Below are 17,382 nucleotides of genomic sequence, written 5' to 3'. Positions count from 1 at the left end.
GAGTGGAAAATAGGCTCTTTCAGAAGCTATAGGTGATTATATATCTCAGTGCTATGAACGGGTTACTTCTGTATGATTTGTTGGCCTAAGAGGCTTCCAAGCATCTCAAAACCATAAAACCTGTATTTTTGTGTGCCTGTCAGGTTTAGACCAAGCTTTTGCTTTTTATGGTATTTATACACACATCAACAGTTGGGGAAGGAATGCTGTGTATTTGAAAGAGAAAGGCAGGAGTACATGAGAGGGTTTGATTAGATTGAGTATTGAAATCATTAGAAAACCTTTTAAAAAACATTGTAAAGCTATTAACTTTGTTACTGTTTGCATGCCAGCATTAGATGCTAAGTCCTTGTTTCTGAAGACATTGTGCAATCTGTCTGTGTGTCATTGAGAAGCCAGGTTGCAAGTGAACTTATCTGCTAAGGAAGAATAGTCCAGTTCCTCTTTAATCTTCATGTTGTAGTTGTCTTTGAGTCAACATATCAGACAAGATGTGTCAGTTAGTATAATAGTGGGATATTTGTTATGGATGCATTAAACTAATTTTCCCTTGTGTTTTCAAGTCTTGTCCTACAGGAGGTAATCTATGTGTGATACTATGTGCCAAGATAAAAAGCCTGTGGCTGCTCACGTATAGGTCCTACAGCACTTTTAGCTATTGTTTTTTAAATGGATGTGAATATTAATATCAAATTACCTTGCAAATATTTGTGTTTATGCCTAGAGATTACTGTTTTGCTCAATCTCAGTCGTATAAGGGAATTTAATTTTGCAGTGGGCAGTAGTTAACCATGGAGTTTCATTGCAATGCAAACTCCTGAGAAAAAGTGACTCTTATTGTGGCATAATGAATAATGTTCAGCTATAACTGGAAGGAAATACTCATATTCCTGAAAGTCTCGGGAAATATTTTGGAAGAAGGGTAGAAAATACATAGGATCTAAAAGAATCATATTGATTTGTAGCTATTCAGTGTAGGAGAGTGAAGACTCTTGAGATTGAGTAAGCTAGTGGAACTTGTACTCAAGAACTCTTTATGAATATACTAGAGTCATGAGCTTTCTGCCTAAGGGAATGTAAACAGTACATGATTTCTCAGGAAGAGGAGACTCACACGGAGCCACCAAGCAGCAAGTTTCACAGGAATCTTTCTGTATACATATCCATACTGGAATGGACTTTTTAATAATGTACTTACCTTTGATTCATTCATATACCTGGAAGTGAAGCTTTTTTTTTTTTTTCATTAAGTTAGACATGGTTGGGTTATTTTTCTTGGTCCCTTATTGGTGCCTTATGTATAATAAGTAGGAGTTCCTTCATATATCACCAGGAAGTCACACAACTTTTCTCTTATTAGTCTCTGCTACATCTTGCCTCATCTTTGGGATTGGGGTGCCTGTAGGAGTGCTCAGGGGAGGCAAAATTCAGTACATAATGGGCTCAGTCTGTTTTCCCTGGTGAGAAACAACTGAGTCTGGGATGACTGCTATGGTTCCCAGTCTTTTTTTTTTACCCAGGCACTCCTGGCAAACCACTGGGAGTTGTGAATGGGGTCCTGATCCACTCTTGCTCAAGGTATCCACGCTAGGCAGGAGGTGGGTGGAGGTAGGGCTCAACCTGGTTAGGTTCCAAGTGAGGGTCGAGAATACAGAGGTGCTGGAAGAAAGAAGTCCTCCTCCAGGAGATTTAGGCTCTGTTCTTTACAATGAAGGCCTCTACCACCATCTGCCAGCCCCTGCAGTGATCCTTGATGAAGAGAGGGTCCTTGTTTGTTTAAACTGCTGTATTTCATGATGGAAGTGAATAAACCTTACTCACTGTGAACCAGGGATTAAATACCTTTTGCAGGAAGAAGTGCCCAGGAAGGGAAACTCATTGGCTCAACATTTGGGTCCTACCTAGATACCCCACTAGCATGGAGAACTCTAGGTTTTTATGATATTTGAACTACTGTCATAGTCCTAGAAGTGGGGTGTCATGGTTACATGTTCTAGAGCAGATAGAGTTAGTCAGGGAGTTGGCCCCACTCCTACCACTCTCAGTTTTAGTTTCACTGGGTTTCAGCTCACTCAACCTTATTAGTTTTAGTGGCACGGTCCACTCCAAAAATCAAAGTAGAAAATCTATGATTTGAAGAACATAGTCATTCACTGAAATTTAACAATGTATCACATCACAAAAGAACACTTTATAAAATATATTTTGAAAGAAGTTATAAAGACAAACAACTAAGTTTATAATTCACTTTGTAATTGTGAGTATATACAGTTTAGTTATAAGCTGGATGTAAATGCCCTTTGATTTATAACTCATCAGCTCTACATGGGCTAAAATGGAGAGGAAAACTCCAGCTGCTGACATCTTACTTTTTCTTCCTCCACCCCCTTTTTTCCCCACCCCGACATCTTACATTTTAACCACACTGTAGTATGCATTTATTTACTCATTTTTACAAGTATGCATTGAGTACCACCTATTCACAAAAGCGGTTTTAATGAATAGGGATCCCAGAAAATTGTTATACATATAATAAGTTATGGAATCAACAAAATATCTAATGGTGACAGAAAGATCAATCATCTATGAATGATATTATAACTGATGGAATTGTCTTTTATTAGGGTTTAGAAAAGCCACATAAAGTTTTGGTGAGGCCTGGCCATGCCAGAAAGAAAAAAAATAAAACAACAACAGCAAAACAATGTAAACAGCTAAAGCAATGTTCTTTATGTAGAGGTTTGGGTCACTCAGCATCAGCTGATGTGGAGGTCAGATATTTTTACAAGAGGACATCAATGGATCAAGTTTATATAATGAAGACCTGATATAAAATTTTAACATATTGATGTGAAACACATGGGTGTGTTTGCTGAATGGATGTGCACTGTCATGAATTGATGGTAGAAGTAATACATCCCACTCTCAAGATAAACTTCACTTATAGCACTCCAGAGCCCTTGTCTAAAGTGTTTGGGTGACTTTAACTTGTAAAATTTTTCTTTTAATAAACAATAGTCGCAAGCTAAAATACTAAAGGAAAATATCTCCTGATAGAAAAAGATTTTTGGTACCAACAAAGCCCTAAATGGCCCATTTTAAAAATAATTGGATAATATAATAACCAATAGTTCCATGGCCATGTCAATATGACTTGGGGTGAGACCAGTCTTGCTTTTTCTTCTCTTTACTACATAATACTGAGATCTTAGGTCATTAAACCTTAAATTGTTGAAGCATAGTTCCACTGAGAACAAAGCTTCTTCCCTGCCTCAATCAGTGTACCTCTATCCTCGTTCAGGGATAGGGAATATAGTGGTATGAATGAGGTGTTCCCCATGGTATTGGGCAAATGGTAACACTGGGCAAGCCTAGGGGGTAACTATTTTGGAGGAAGTATGTCATTGGATGCAGGATCTAAGAGCCCAAGACTTGAAACATCCTAAGGTTGTTCTTTCTCTTCCCTGCTAGTTCTACTTGTGAGCTCTTGACTTTTCTTATCATTGTTAATTGTCACCTGCTTCCACAATTCCCTGTAATGATGGGCATTTATCCCTCTGAAATCATGCTCAAAGAAACTCTTCCTTCTATATGTTGCTCTTGGTCATGGTATTTTATTATAGCAATAGAAATATAATACAGTGGCCAAGCATACTTATTCTTTTAGGACTCCAGGATTTATCCATCTCCCTATTTAGTCCAGCAACACTAAGAAGATAGTACTGCTGGGGAACCTAAATTTAAGATTTTATTCTATGTATTTATTAGTGAACTTCATTCTATGTATGAAGTTCACTAATAAAAACTAATTTTTATCAAATTTTTATTAAAAAGTACCTGTAAAACACAAGCAATGGAATAAAACAAACTTAAATTCAAAATCAAAGGGGCTCATCCCCTCTCCCTAGATTAAAATATTACACCAATAATATATGTAAGCTCTTACAGAAGACTAAATAATTGAAATGCCCAAGATCCAGCGAGGCACACTTTTTAATGAGGAAGCAAATGTATTATCTTAATTTTGCTGAGAAAAGCAGAAAGAACAAAATAGTTAAACTTGACCTCAGAGAAAAATATTCCCTATTTTAGCTCTTTTCTAAAGAGAAATGTGTGGAAATAAAAAACATGCCCATATGTCCCACTGTCTGAATATCCTGTGTCCCTGAATTCTATCAAAGGTATACCACACACCATCTTTGAATCTAATCAAAGTATCCTCACAAAAGAGTACCTAGTGGGCTAGTGGGTTCCTTCTGCTAAAATCACTGCTTTAGATTAGTATTACAATTATTAAATACTAGCATTTGTCTACATTAAGTTACATTGAGTTCATGATGTCATACTCTTTACTCATTGGGTCCTATAATCTACAAGAAATGTTTGAATGATTTTATTAAAAACATAATCACCAAACAAAATGCCTTCCTGGAAAGAAGTTATGACATTTAGCTTAGGGAAAATATGGCTATAATAACTCTCCAATGCCAAAGACCAGACAAATACAGAAAAGGCAGTTGGAATTCAGAGGCTGTGGTAGAGAGCACCAAGAGTTGTCATAAAAAAATAGAGCAGGTGTGAAGCAGATGGTTCCTCTCGAACCAGGTGTCTTCACATTAAACATTCAGGTGCACAGTCCTTAGCTACTACTGCCAAATCTCTATAAGTTGAAAGAAAATTTAACAGGTTAGAACAAAAGTGAAAGTAGTTGATGATGCCCAAGACTACAAAGCTACAAAAGGACACAGAAGCACCTGGGCTAAAGTCAACTTTTAATATGCTATGAGTTACTTTGCATAACATTAATATTGTACTAAGTAATTGAACTTGCTTGAATATTGCTTTCTTATTTCACTTGTGTTCCTTAGGAACAACATTTATCAGTTGTCTCAGTTAGGGTTTTTCAATTGCTACAATAAAACACCAAGACTGAAAATCAAATTGTAGAGGGCAGGTTTTATTTAGCTTGCCCTTCCACATTGCTGGAAGAAGACAGGAAACTCAAATATGGTAAGAACCTGGACGCAAGAGCTGGGACAGAGGTGATGGACGTGTGCAGCTTTCTGGCTTGCTCCCCATGGCTTGTTGAACATGCTTTCAAATAGCACTTAGAACCACAAGCCCATTAATCACTAAGAAAATTCTTAACAGGTTTGCCTTCAGCCTAGTCTTATGGAAGTATTTCCTCAACCAAGGTTTTCTACTCTCTGATGACTATAGTCTATGTTAAGTTGACATAAATTAGGCCAGAACACTGATTAAAATAAAACATATATAATCTCTTAACCTGAAACATTTATTGCAAGAATAGTCTACAAACACACAAATGTTTTTAGATTTTTACCCTGTGTGATGGAGATTTTATTTATTTATTTTTATTTTTTCAGTGTATATATTTTTAAGTTCTTTTTTTATTTATTAGATATTTTCTTTATTTACATTTCAAATGTTATCCCCTTTCCTGGTTTTTCCCCCTGGAAAACCCCTATCCCATTCCCCCCTACCACTGCTTCTATGAGGACATTCCCTCACCCATCTACCCACTCCCACCTCCCTGCCCTCACATTCTCCTACACTGGGGCATTGAACCTTCACAGGACCAAGGGCCTCTCCTCTTGTTGATGTCCAACAAGGCCACCCTCTGCTAAATATGCACCTGGGGCCATGGGTCCCTCCATGTGTATTTCTTCCTTGGTGGTTTAGTCCCTGGGAGCTTAGTGGGTCTAGTTGGTTGAAATTGTTCTTCCTATGGGGTTGAAAACCCCTATACCTTCCATTTATTTATCTTTCTTCATGCAATGCAATTTTTAACTTATTTCATTTTTAGAATGCTGTCTTTTAAAATTTGTTTTGGAGGGTTAGAATGCTTAGTTCATGAACTTTTTTGAAAAAATAGGATGCTAACAAAATATGCCTAACGATGATAGATTCATTGAATTTTCTTAAGTACTAAAGATAGCATTATGTTTTATTACCTCTCAGATTCTATAAGGTAGTTGGGTTTGGGCAAAGTCATAGGGATAGGGCCTTTAATAAGAGAGTTCATTGTTTTAGATGAGACATAAGATCATTTTCTCTCTTTCTTCTACCTAGTGAGAACTCAATGAGAAGATCATCTACATTGGAAACAGAACTGAGCTCTCATTAAAACTTACCCACACATTATCATGTACCTCCTCTATTCAGTCTTGTGCTCAAACATTTTTCTCCTAAGCCATATTTTAGGACCCTGTATTGAGTGCTCATAAAATGTAGCCTACTCATTGGCACTTTATCAGGTAAACATTTAATATGACCCCACATTTACAGCAGAAGAATATAAGGGACAAGAGTTCAAGTATCTTACCCCATATCACAGAACTATTAATCTGAAGACCTATATAACAAATTTAAATTTTCAAATACCAAAGCTTGTCACAAACTATTTTGCTACCAAGCTTCTGTCAATTAAATAATATTGGTCAATTTATTAATATGTGAGTTTACCTTATTTTTCCTGTTAAAATTATTGGGTCCAATAGACTCAGTTGTTCTTGAAGTTCTATCTGAAGATGCACATTAGGTAGACCTCATTAACTGTTCTCTGCCTTCCATTGCTTTCATTCTGGCTTTTATTCTTCTCCTTACAGTCAGTACTTCTATGTGGGTAATTTTATTACCATTGGACTACACTAAAATCTTTTATAGATTCTCTTAATGATCTGTAAACATCCAACTTTGTAACCTTAAACTTGAAATAATATGTGTCTGTGTATCAGAAAATTTTTATCTTTCTTATGAAGAGTAATTCCAAATAGTTCATTTCCCTATTTTCCATATTTCTCAATTAAACTTTTATCAGTCACCTAATTTGGAAACTACAAAGTGACCATTGTTTGCTCCCAATCTTTCAACCCTGCATTTCTTAAAGTTTATTCTAATCTTTTTCTCATATAATAGAAGCTGTAGTAATGTTCTTAAATTCACAAGTATAGGATAGTGGTTTCATTTTTTCATATCTAATCTTTTCTTCATTCAACAAATTCTTTTATGTTTTTATAAGTAAATAAATAATTAATAATAAAAACAAAAAATAAAGTAGAATTATATCCTTATTTTTAAAGTTTTTATTTTAATTTCTTTTCATATAATATATTGTGATCATAATTTTCCTCCTCAGCTCCTTGCACTCCCTTGCCTACCCATCTTCTATCCCTCTATCTCTATCTATCTATCTATCTATCTATCTATCTATCTATCTATCTATCTATCTATCTATTATAGAGTTTATTTATCTATCTCTATCTCTCTTCTTTTCTCTCAAAACTCTATTGAAAAACCAAACAAACACTTTAAAATGTTCTAAGTAAGATTTTCAAAGATGTTGAGTCGTTATATGATTTTGTCACCAAATATATTTAACAAATACCCACTATTATGAGATTACTTGAGTCAAATCCTACTATGCTATGTCCTCAGAGAATTTGTTAATTTTCATTCTCAGATTTTTGCTATAAGACACTATATTTTATTAATTTAATTCCTTGGTTTCTTAGTATTTTAGATTTAGAATAAAAACTTTGTCTTCAATACACCCTTTCACAGTCCAATCAAATTTAGTACTCACTAATGATTGAACTTCTTAGGTGCAAATTTTCTCTTCCTTTTAAATAGTTAACAGCCTTTTAGTCTCTGTGAGTGTGTGTATATATTCACATGCTCATGGATATGCACATGCCTGTATATGTGTAGGTATACTGACACCTATATGTGCATATGCATAGAAACCAGAGTCAATGTGTTTATCAATATGATAACCAGTATGATTATCAATAACATTTTCACATAATATTTTGATATAGGGTCTCTCAACAAGTTCAGAGTTTACCAATTATGCTAGACTGTCTGGCTAGCAAGTCACAGATAGCCCCAGCTCCTACAATGAGATTACAAGTTGCTTACTTCCAGGCATTTCTCTGTGATTGGATGCTACAGATCAAACTCATGTCTTCATGCTTATTTGGTAAAGATTTTACTGACCAAATCACATCACCAGCCCCAATATTTTAACCACTTTTTACTTCCTATAAAATATATTTGGACTTAATATATTTGTAGATGAAATAAAAATAACAGAAGGAAGAGACCAACTAGACTATAATTTTTTCCCATTATTTGTAAAAGTAGCTCATGATCTTGCTTAATGGAGTGTTGAAAATGAATAATTTGATTAAAAACAGTTAATATCTTTCTTTATCAAATTTAAATTTAATAAATGCCCTGGATTCAATTCAATAATTCATTAAATGAAAATAAATCATGTTCCATTCAGAGACTCTTTAGATTTGTTCTGATAATCATGATGTCTCTGAGTAATCTGTACAACATTTTGGAAGCAACAGCTTAAATATCATGGATATATTCCAAAAGGCAGTAAATTGTGAGTCATTGGGGAGTTGCCATGGTAACAACTGGATACTATAATTCTAGTAGTCACTTTGTTGACTGGCATTTACACATCTTGACAAAAGCCTAGTAATTGTTATCTACTGGGAAGAAAACAGAAAGCTAGCAAGTCCTGATCATTAGTAGCTGCTAAAACAACCCTCAAATATCTAGTATCTTAACACAATACAAGGGTATCACTTGGTCACATAAAACCCTGAGTCTATCTGTGTAGCTCTCTTAAGTCTTACAAGTGACTAAAGGAACCACACTTCCATCACATGACTTTGGCTTTCCTGAATGACTATTTTCAGTCATAGCGATATAGGTGCAAGTGTGAGTCTAGAATCTCTTAAGAGGGTTTAGGTATCATATCATGTCTATTAATGGCACACATCATTTCACAACATATTCTGTTGGCCAATACTAGTTATGTACTGCAAAATAGGTTTGAAAATGGTACTTTCCTATTGAATCAAGAAAAAATGAAATTATGGAGCATTTATTCTATCTTGGCTTCACCATTATTCTAATATATGAAGGAATTTGATATCTGGATCTGAGAGCTATTCTTCTGTAGGAAGTGTCATAAAAAGACATTTCTATTACTTTTAATGGTAAGAGAACAAGTTCTTGAAAAAGAATTTTTTTTCAAATGATGACCAGATCATCTTTAATACTATTCCAAAGGGAGACATGCTTACAGATATCCAACAACTGTGTATTCCCAACTAAGACGTTTCATCTATGCATCAAACATCCACAAGGATTTCACTTTGCCTCTGTTTATTTGTTGTCTCAACTTTACTTCAGTCAATCTAATCCCTTCATAGCTGTGAACATGACAAGAATTTATCATTACTTTTTCATAATGGACTCTTTTAGCCTCCCTCTTGAACCTTTCCCTCAAACTATTTCCTTATATCTCTGATGTTCCCTGATCCATTCCACACCCACAATTCCCTTATTGTTCTCAGATGTATAAATGTGCAATTATTTTTCATAAAAGAAATCTCCATGACTCTTGCCATATAAGATACACATTGCAACAAATTCTTCATCACCTGACAGAATCTGTAGAAAAATAAATGTAATTAAATAGACCTCAAAATAGAACACACTCAATAACAATAACCCTGAAACAAAAAGACAAGGGGTGCCTGCTGCAGTCCTTTTGCTTAATTAATTCTGGCTTCTTAGTTCTCTGGAGTAAAAACAAGATCCAGTATCCAATGCCCACAAGGCTCTATGAGAACTTAACAGCTGTTACTTCTTTGGTAGCACTTTGTACTGTTTTCACACATCTTAATCTGTTTCTTACACTGCTCTCTAACTGTTGCCTAAAGACTGGCGACCTCTTTAGGGTATATTTCTGTGATTTCTTATTTCTGTATTCTTTTCCTGGTGGACACCAGCAGCATTCACTCACTTTCTGGACTTCATGCAAATCCAATCACTCAGTAACATCACATTTGACTATTCCAGTAAAACTGCATCCTTTGAACATTATAAATCCCATTTCTGGGTTTATGTTTCTCCTATGATAATCTAATATAATATATAATTTTCTCATTAATTTTGTCCTGCTCTCTTTTTTCCTGAATAAGAATAGATTTTCTGTTATTATAACGGTGTTTAGGTGTTTTGACTAGTGCTCTGCAGCTTTGTTAACTAGGAAAAAAAATAGAGAATGATCAGCACTCCATTATGTATTTCTTTAAGACATATGCAATTTTTTTGTTTTAATATTTTTGTTCTTTGTATTTTTAGCTCTTGAATTGAATTTAGATAAATTGATATCAAGTACCAGATCATACATCCCTTTCAATTCTGCCTCTGATTTGCCTAATGTTGCAAACTTAATTATAATTCATTAATGCAAATTATCTTTTTTAAAAAAATCATGAATTTTACCACAATCTTCTCAGTGACCCTGCCTTTCATAAAAGCTTGTCCTGTTATTTTAGTACTATGTCACAGCTGTAGGGGACAACAGCTCCTTTATTTAGTAACCATCTGGCTTGGGAGCCAGTTTTGTACAATTTTTAAAGGTTGTGGCACTGGCAATTACAAAGATGTTAAAACAGTAGGCCAATCACGGAGGCTGTGGAAGGGACAATCTCACATACTTGTAAACTTTTTGTGGATAAATATATTTATAACAACTAGCACAAGCAGTGGCATCTGTTACAATGTTCCTTACAGTATTACCTATATTTCTATGAAGAGTCAGTCCTTGGAAAGTCTTTTGTGTGAGTCAGTGAGTGTGTGCATGTGTGTGTGTATATGTGTGTGTGTGTGTGTGTGTGTGTATGTGTATGTGTGTGTGTGTATGTGTGTGTGTGTGCGTATGTGTGTGTGTGCATGTGTGTGCGTGTGTGTGTGTGTGTATGTATTTCTTACATTTTATCAGTGTTATAGGTTGAATTTCTTTGAAGCCTTTCTGAATCTAAATCTACTGTTTTATACAATACAATACATTCATTCCTTGCATCCAGCAAATGATTCAACTCTCGGCACTCTCTGATTTAAAAAAAAAAGTTGGATTAAAGTTGTAATCTTAGATACTTCTTTTCCTGGAGGAGGAATAATTTTTGATGATGAGTATTTATCAAGGAAAATCACATGTCCCAAATACCAGGACTGATAATTAGATAGATAATTATTCCTGTTTTTTTTAACTTGTTTTTTTAATAATAATTCTACCAGATTACTTTTCCTAAAATGTTATTATCTGGGAGTTCAGAAAGAAAACTCTTACCATATTAAGTGTGGAATTTGGCTCACTTCATTTGGCCTTTATATTTCTTCTCTTAAAGTCTAGCGGCTCTTTCTTTCAGATAATCACTTGTTCTCAAAAGTCTAGAATTTTTATGTCATGTTTTCATTTTGAGAGACGCCTAAGTGTTCTGAACAATAGCTGCAGCACTAATGGATATTTTGAAAAGTAAATAAAAGATTGAGTGATGACCTGAGCTCATTTTTCAGGGCAGGGCCCTAAGTGGGAGGTAGCCAGGAGATGAGAAGTTAGAGAGAGACCACAATAGTTAAGGTCAGTTAAGGTTTTTGCAGAAAAGCTAGGTCTTATGCTAAGCAAGCTTATTAATAAGCAAAGCATCTCGTATACTGTTTTCAGGAGAGAAATGAGACAGAGTCAGTGGGAAGTATCATACAATGGTACAAAGTCAGAAAGAAGCTAAACCAAACAATGTTACACAAGGTAAGAACAGGGTTTTTCAAGAACATTACAGACAAGGCACACAATGGCCTTGGAACTGATAACCATAGTCCTGTAGGGAAGGACAAACTGGGTTCTTAGGATTAGAAGCTACCATTCTCTCAAGGCTCTAGCCCTGGCCATTACTAGTTCTGTCAAGCATGTTCATGGTTTTAGACAAAGAACTGCTTTCATTTTCCATACATTAGGGTCTCAGAGAAAGCCCTCAAAAATAATGGCATATAATTCTGATAAGGAATAATTATTGGCATCGTCTAAGTAACTCACTCATCTGTAACCCTTATAAGACACATTCATTAAAAAGAATGTAAAACCAGCTGGAAATTTATTGTAACAAATTTCCAAATGTTTCTAGCTTCTGGACACACTTTTGCATATGTAATCAATGATGTAGTAGATACAGTAAATACTTATGTGTGGCTGCTGCTGCTGTTTTCTGTGTAGTAACACTGTATGGTAAAGAAACTGTATCAATGGATTGGGGATCTTTAAATCTAAAGTAGTTAATGGTACTATTTGCACTTTTAGTGTTATTGACTTATGTAACACCACCAAACCCCATGATTGCAGTAATTCTTTAAAAGAAATTTTAACTTACTAATCACACAAACTGTGAATGAATATATAGTAGAAAGTTCAAGTTCATGAAGTTATTTTTTATTAATTTTTAAAAATTAATTATTTTATTTGTTTACATCCCAAATATTCTCCCCTCCTGGTACCCACTTCTAGAGTTCTTCACCCCAACCCCCTCCCCTTTACCTCTGAGAAGGTCTCTCCCCTCCTACCTGCATCTCCCCTCATTAGGGCATCAAGTCTTTACAGGATTAGCTACATCTTCTCCCAGGAGCAGGACCAAGGTCTGAGGCCAGACAAGGTGGTCCACCAGAGGAGTTACTGGATGCAAGCAACTAAGTTGTGAAAAACTTTAGATTTAAATCCAGAAAAACTAGAAAAAAACTCAACCTATACCCTAGAGGGTACCCTGTGGTTTCAGTCTTCAAATTGGAAGGTTCTGTTATTGTTGTAATACTACATGGGTATAACAGAAATAAAGTGATATTTGTTTCACTATGTGTATTAAATACTTTCTATAGATACAAAGTGTCTAGGAATTTGGAAAATAAAGATAAACAAGGAAGCCTTTAGGAGACTGTAGAATGACTATATAATGTTTACATGCTGATAAAAAGATGAAAATTCTTTGTAACACAACAGGAAAGAATTCTGTAGACTGCAGCTGCTTGTATGGATGATGATGAGGCTATTGTTCACCATGAATCCAGTGAATGATTCTATTTATGGAGAAATAACTATATCAGCAATTTCCATTTCAAAGGTTAGCACCTTTTCTCCAAAGGTAGCATAATCACAAATGACTAAGCTGCTTATATATGAAATGGGTAAATGTTTATTTTAATATGTGAAAGGGCTGATGAAGTAAAGGATATAAAGACAGATGTCCTGTAACACAGTGGCAAACAATGATGTATGACAAGGAGTGAAGTCTGGAAAATGATGGACTAGAAATTATGTTCAGATAAGACAGAGGTTTGGGAGTTGCATGCCACTTTTCAAGTTATCATATGATAAAAATGAGAAAAAGGTAAATGAAAGAAGTAGAACGGGACATAAATGCTTTCAGTGAGAAGATCACGTAGTGATTAGAAATTCTAAGAAATGGGTTCAGCAGAGAGGTCAAGGAGACCACAGGAAACCTATAGAATCAATTAACCTGGGGTCATAAGGACCTGTAGAGATTGAACCACCAACCATAGAGTACTCATATGATGGACCTCCACACTCTGAATGTATATAACAGTTGTGCAGCTTAGTGTTCATGAGGGACTCCTAACAGCAGGAGCAAGGGCTGTCTCTGATTCTGATGCCTGCTTTGGGGACTCTGCACTGCTACTGGGATGCCTCTTCTTTCTTGAAAAGGAGAAGATACATCTAGATTTATTGCAAATTGAGATACCAAGGGTGATAACCATGGGAGGCCTCCCCTTTACTGAAGTTAAAGGGGGGAGGAGCAGATGACAGAGGAGAAGAAAGGAGGGAGAAGGACTGGGAGAAGAGGAGGAAGGGGAAACTGTGGCTTGGATATGAAGTAAATAAATAGATTAGTTAATTAATTAAAACTAAAGGTAGTATTTTAATTTTGGGGATATTGTCTCCATATCCAACCTAAAATAAGATAGTTTTCATAAATTTTATATGGAAAATAAAATCATATCTTAATAGGTGAATATATAGATGATATTCTCCTAAAAATGACTAGATTTCTGAAACTATTATGAAATGTTTTGTCATTTCTCTTCTTAAACCTAAAATAAATATCTCGTAGAAGAACAAATAATAAATAAATAAATACATTTTAATTTATATGAAAAAAGAAAAAGACAAAGAAGAGGAAGAGGAAATAGGAGAAGAAGAGGAGGAGGAGGAAGGGAAAGTAGGAGCAGGAGAAGAAGAAGGAGAAGAAGAAGGAGAAGAAGGAGAACGAGGAGGAGGAGGAGGAGGAGAAGGAGGAGGAGGAGGAGGAGAAGGAGGAGGAGAAGGAGAATAAGAATAAGAATAAGAATAAGAATAAGAATAAGAAGAATAAGAATAAGAATAAGAATAAGAAGAAGAAGAAGAAGAAGAAGGAGAAGGAGAAGGAGAAGGAGAAGGAGAAGGAGAAGGAGAAGGAGTAGGAGAAGGAGAAGGAGAAGGAGAAGGAGAAGAAGGAGAAGAAGGAGAAGAAGGAGAAGAAGGAGAAGAAGGAGAAGAACAAGAACAAGAACAAGAACAGGAACAAGAACAAGAAAGAGAGGGCTCAGAAGATGAGAATACAGAGATGCTTTCTCTATGCCACACTTCCAAAGTACCTGAATACTCACCTGTCTACAAACACAAAGGAGTGGGCTATGCTCCCCAAATCTCCAGATGGAAAGGGGTTTGTCATTTCAAAAGTAGGTAAAAATACAAATAACATAAAATCAGCAACAAAATTGGGAAGCATCAGTAGAAATGTTGCTTAATCTCAGTTATTTTTCATAACAATAAAAGCAACAAACAAAGAAAATAAACAAATAATCTTTTGCAGATTTAGGAAAGAGAGGGCAGGAAATCAAACAACAGAGATACAAACATACTGTTTGCCCATTTTCCTGTGATTTTTGGGTTTTCATTGACCAATGCAATACTCTACATTCCAGCTTTCCTCCCATGCTGCCTAGTTGTATGTCAGCTTGTCACAATTTATTTATTATGGAAGAGAGGACATCACTTGAGAAATTGCATCCCTCTTCCATCACATTGGCTTGGGTGTGAGCCTATGGCACATTTTCTTCATTGGTGGTTGATGTGGGAAATCCCAGCTCTCTGTAGGTGGTGCCATTCTTGGACAGGTGGTCCTGGGGTGGATAAGCACCCAGAATGATGAAACTAGTAAGCAACATTCCTCCATGGTCTCTTTGTCGGTCCCTGCCTTTGGTTCCTGTGTTGACTTACTGCCCTGACTTCCCTTGATGGTCTTCAATATGAAAGAAAATGCTAAATAAACCCTTTACTCCTCAAGTTGCTTATGGTTCTCATGTTTCATCATAGCAATTGAAACCCTAGGTAAAACTCCTTACCTCCTCATTACCCAAATAAGAACCAAAATAAGTTGGTTAAGTTCTTGTTTTTTCAAATAATGATAAAGGAAGCACAAACTATCACTACTATCTCCATCGTTTCATGAAGAAAATGAGCTGATAGCAAAACACTGTTTGCATATGACCTAAGAGAGAGGCTGCTTTACAAACTCACTATTTTCCTTATTTGATCCAGGAATATGGCAACCCAGCTGTGAACTAGAATTGGAGTTACAATGACAAAGGCTGACACAAGCTAGTGTTCTCACAGGATGAATAAAAATAGCAACAACTGTAACATTTAATTTCTTTCCAAATATATGTCCTGTTTTTGTTGCACAACGTGAGATAAATCATTCTCCACACACTCCTAATCAATTTTAACAAAATTTTTGGGAAATTGACTTACATATCAATAGTCAATATTAGCTATGCCTGGTTACTAAAATCAAGGAAGAATTTTAGGATGTGGTATGCACAACTATATAATTGTCTAAGCTTTATGTAACTCCCAGCATTGACAACATGGAATTGAGTTTTTGTCAGCAGTATTACCTTACTTCTAAAATGCTACAATTTTGAAGACAATGAACCTTCCACATCATGGTACTCTCACAACTAAAGCAATAACTTGTCACATTGTTGAGCATTTGTAAGTATTTGCTTAATGACTGAATAATGGTTTAGATGGAATTATGCTTCCTAAAATATTATAATTGTATACATCAAACTTCATGTTACTATTTCTGGTTTATTTATTGCAGTAGAAAATAGACCTGCTCTCTGACTTTTATTCATTCATTCTTTAGACGGATGTTCCATCACCTGACAGTTCAAGATGATAGAAATGCATACGACAGAGACCCTACCTTCAGAGCTGTCAAGAGTAATTTCACTCTGGAGCTAATTCATGTGATCCTTCTAGCACAGTGCCTTGCAGAAACACATTCATTTTTTAATGCTATAAATAGTGGTAATTTAATTATTTTAAATCTCAATAGAGTAAACACTTGCTTAGATATGTTTTGGTTAGTGAGAATAAAAACTGATTATCACCATTAAGTAGCAATATCCACTCTGTTTATGTAAGAGTCCTCAACACTAACAATTGATAGTCTCTATCCCCATGACACAATTCCCACAAATTGGAGACTTAGCCTTATCTACTTTAAATGAAACAATAAATTGGCTTACTGTTGCAAGTCTTGTTGTACTTGGTGTTCTCCTGTGCAAACCCTTCCAGCCGGCACTGAAAACGATGCTGCCAAAATTCTTGAAACCAAGGGTTTCTGAGGTTTGTTTCTGGCCGGAGTTTCAAATAATAATCATCAAACCACTTGACATCAGGAGACTGGAGCTTGATTGTAATTCCACCAACAGCTTCTCGCTGATACCCATCTGTCACGTCATACCTGTCAGCCCAGCCATCACTGTGGAAACAAGCAAAGACAGTTCCCTCAGCTTAGAGTAGAAATATTCTGGGAAAATGAATCTTTCTAGTTTGAGACACTAATTGTAAAATGGCTATTAACAGGCCTCACAAAGACTATGCATTGCATGACAGAGATGACTGTTATCTATCAGCCTGTTTGAAGCAAAAGCAAAGGAAATACCATGATGGAAATGTGACTTTCAGACATTAGAATGCAATAATCTTACCTTTAAATTATAGAAGAGAAGCTAATGTTTTTAATGGAAATTCACAAATTATAAAATATAATGCAAGTTTCACAATTTTACTGTGCATAATTTTCCTGGATTTTAAGTAAGTCAAATTAACTCTAATATCTTCTTTGATTTAAATTATAATAACCATTAAGAGAATAACAAAATTGGTATTAAAATATTAGAAAATATTTCCAAAACATATACAATATTAATTAAAGTGTGGCATGGTATTATTGTTATTTATACAAGAAATAAAAATTATAAATGTTAAAATATCTTGTACATATAGTCATTCTGTGACGACAGTACATATGCTCCTTTCCAGCCTGTGTACATTCAAATTCATTTAAACATATATCTAAAATCATATATTTGCAAAATTTAAAAAAAATTAAATGATGCAATACCAATTACAGTGAGAGGGAAAATACC

The 17,382-nt window shown here is 35.3% G+C and overlaps 1 protein-coding gene across 6 annotated transcripts in view; it reads right to left on the bottom strand.

The window, feature by feature from the left end:
- Window positions 1–17,382, bottom strand: part of Grm5 (glutamate metabotropic receptor 5) — a 529,892-nt gene that overhangs the window by 132,672 nt on the left and 379,838 nt on the right. For all 6 annotated transcript variants that reach the window (XM_031387268.1, XM_031387264.1, XM_031387267.1 and 3 more), the window contains one exon: window positions 16,477–16,712. In XM_031387268.1, coding sequence (XP_031243128.1) covers window positions 16,477–16,712 — 236 coding nt within the window. The remainder of the gene's footprint in view (window positions 1–16,476; window positions 16,713–17,382) is intronic.

Source organism: Mastomys coucha, unplaced genomic scaffold (genome assembly GCF_008632895.1).
Source record: "Mastomys coucha isolate ucsf_1 unplaced genomic scaffold, UCSF_Mcou_1 pScaffold21, whole genome shotgun sequence".
Taxonomy (NCBI): domain Eukaryota; kingdom Metazoa; phylum Chordata; class Mammalia; order Rodentia; family Muridae; genus Mastomys; species Mastomys coucha.
The sequence above is the reverse complement of the archived record's forward strand: the minus strand, read 5'-3'. Positions and strand labels throughout refer to the sequence as shown.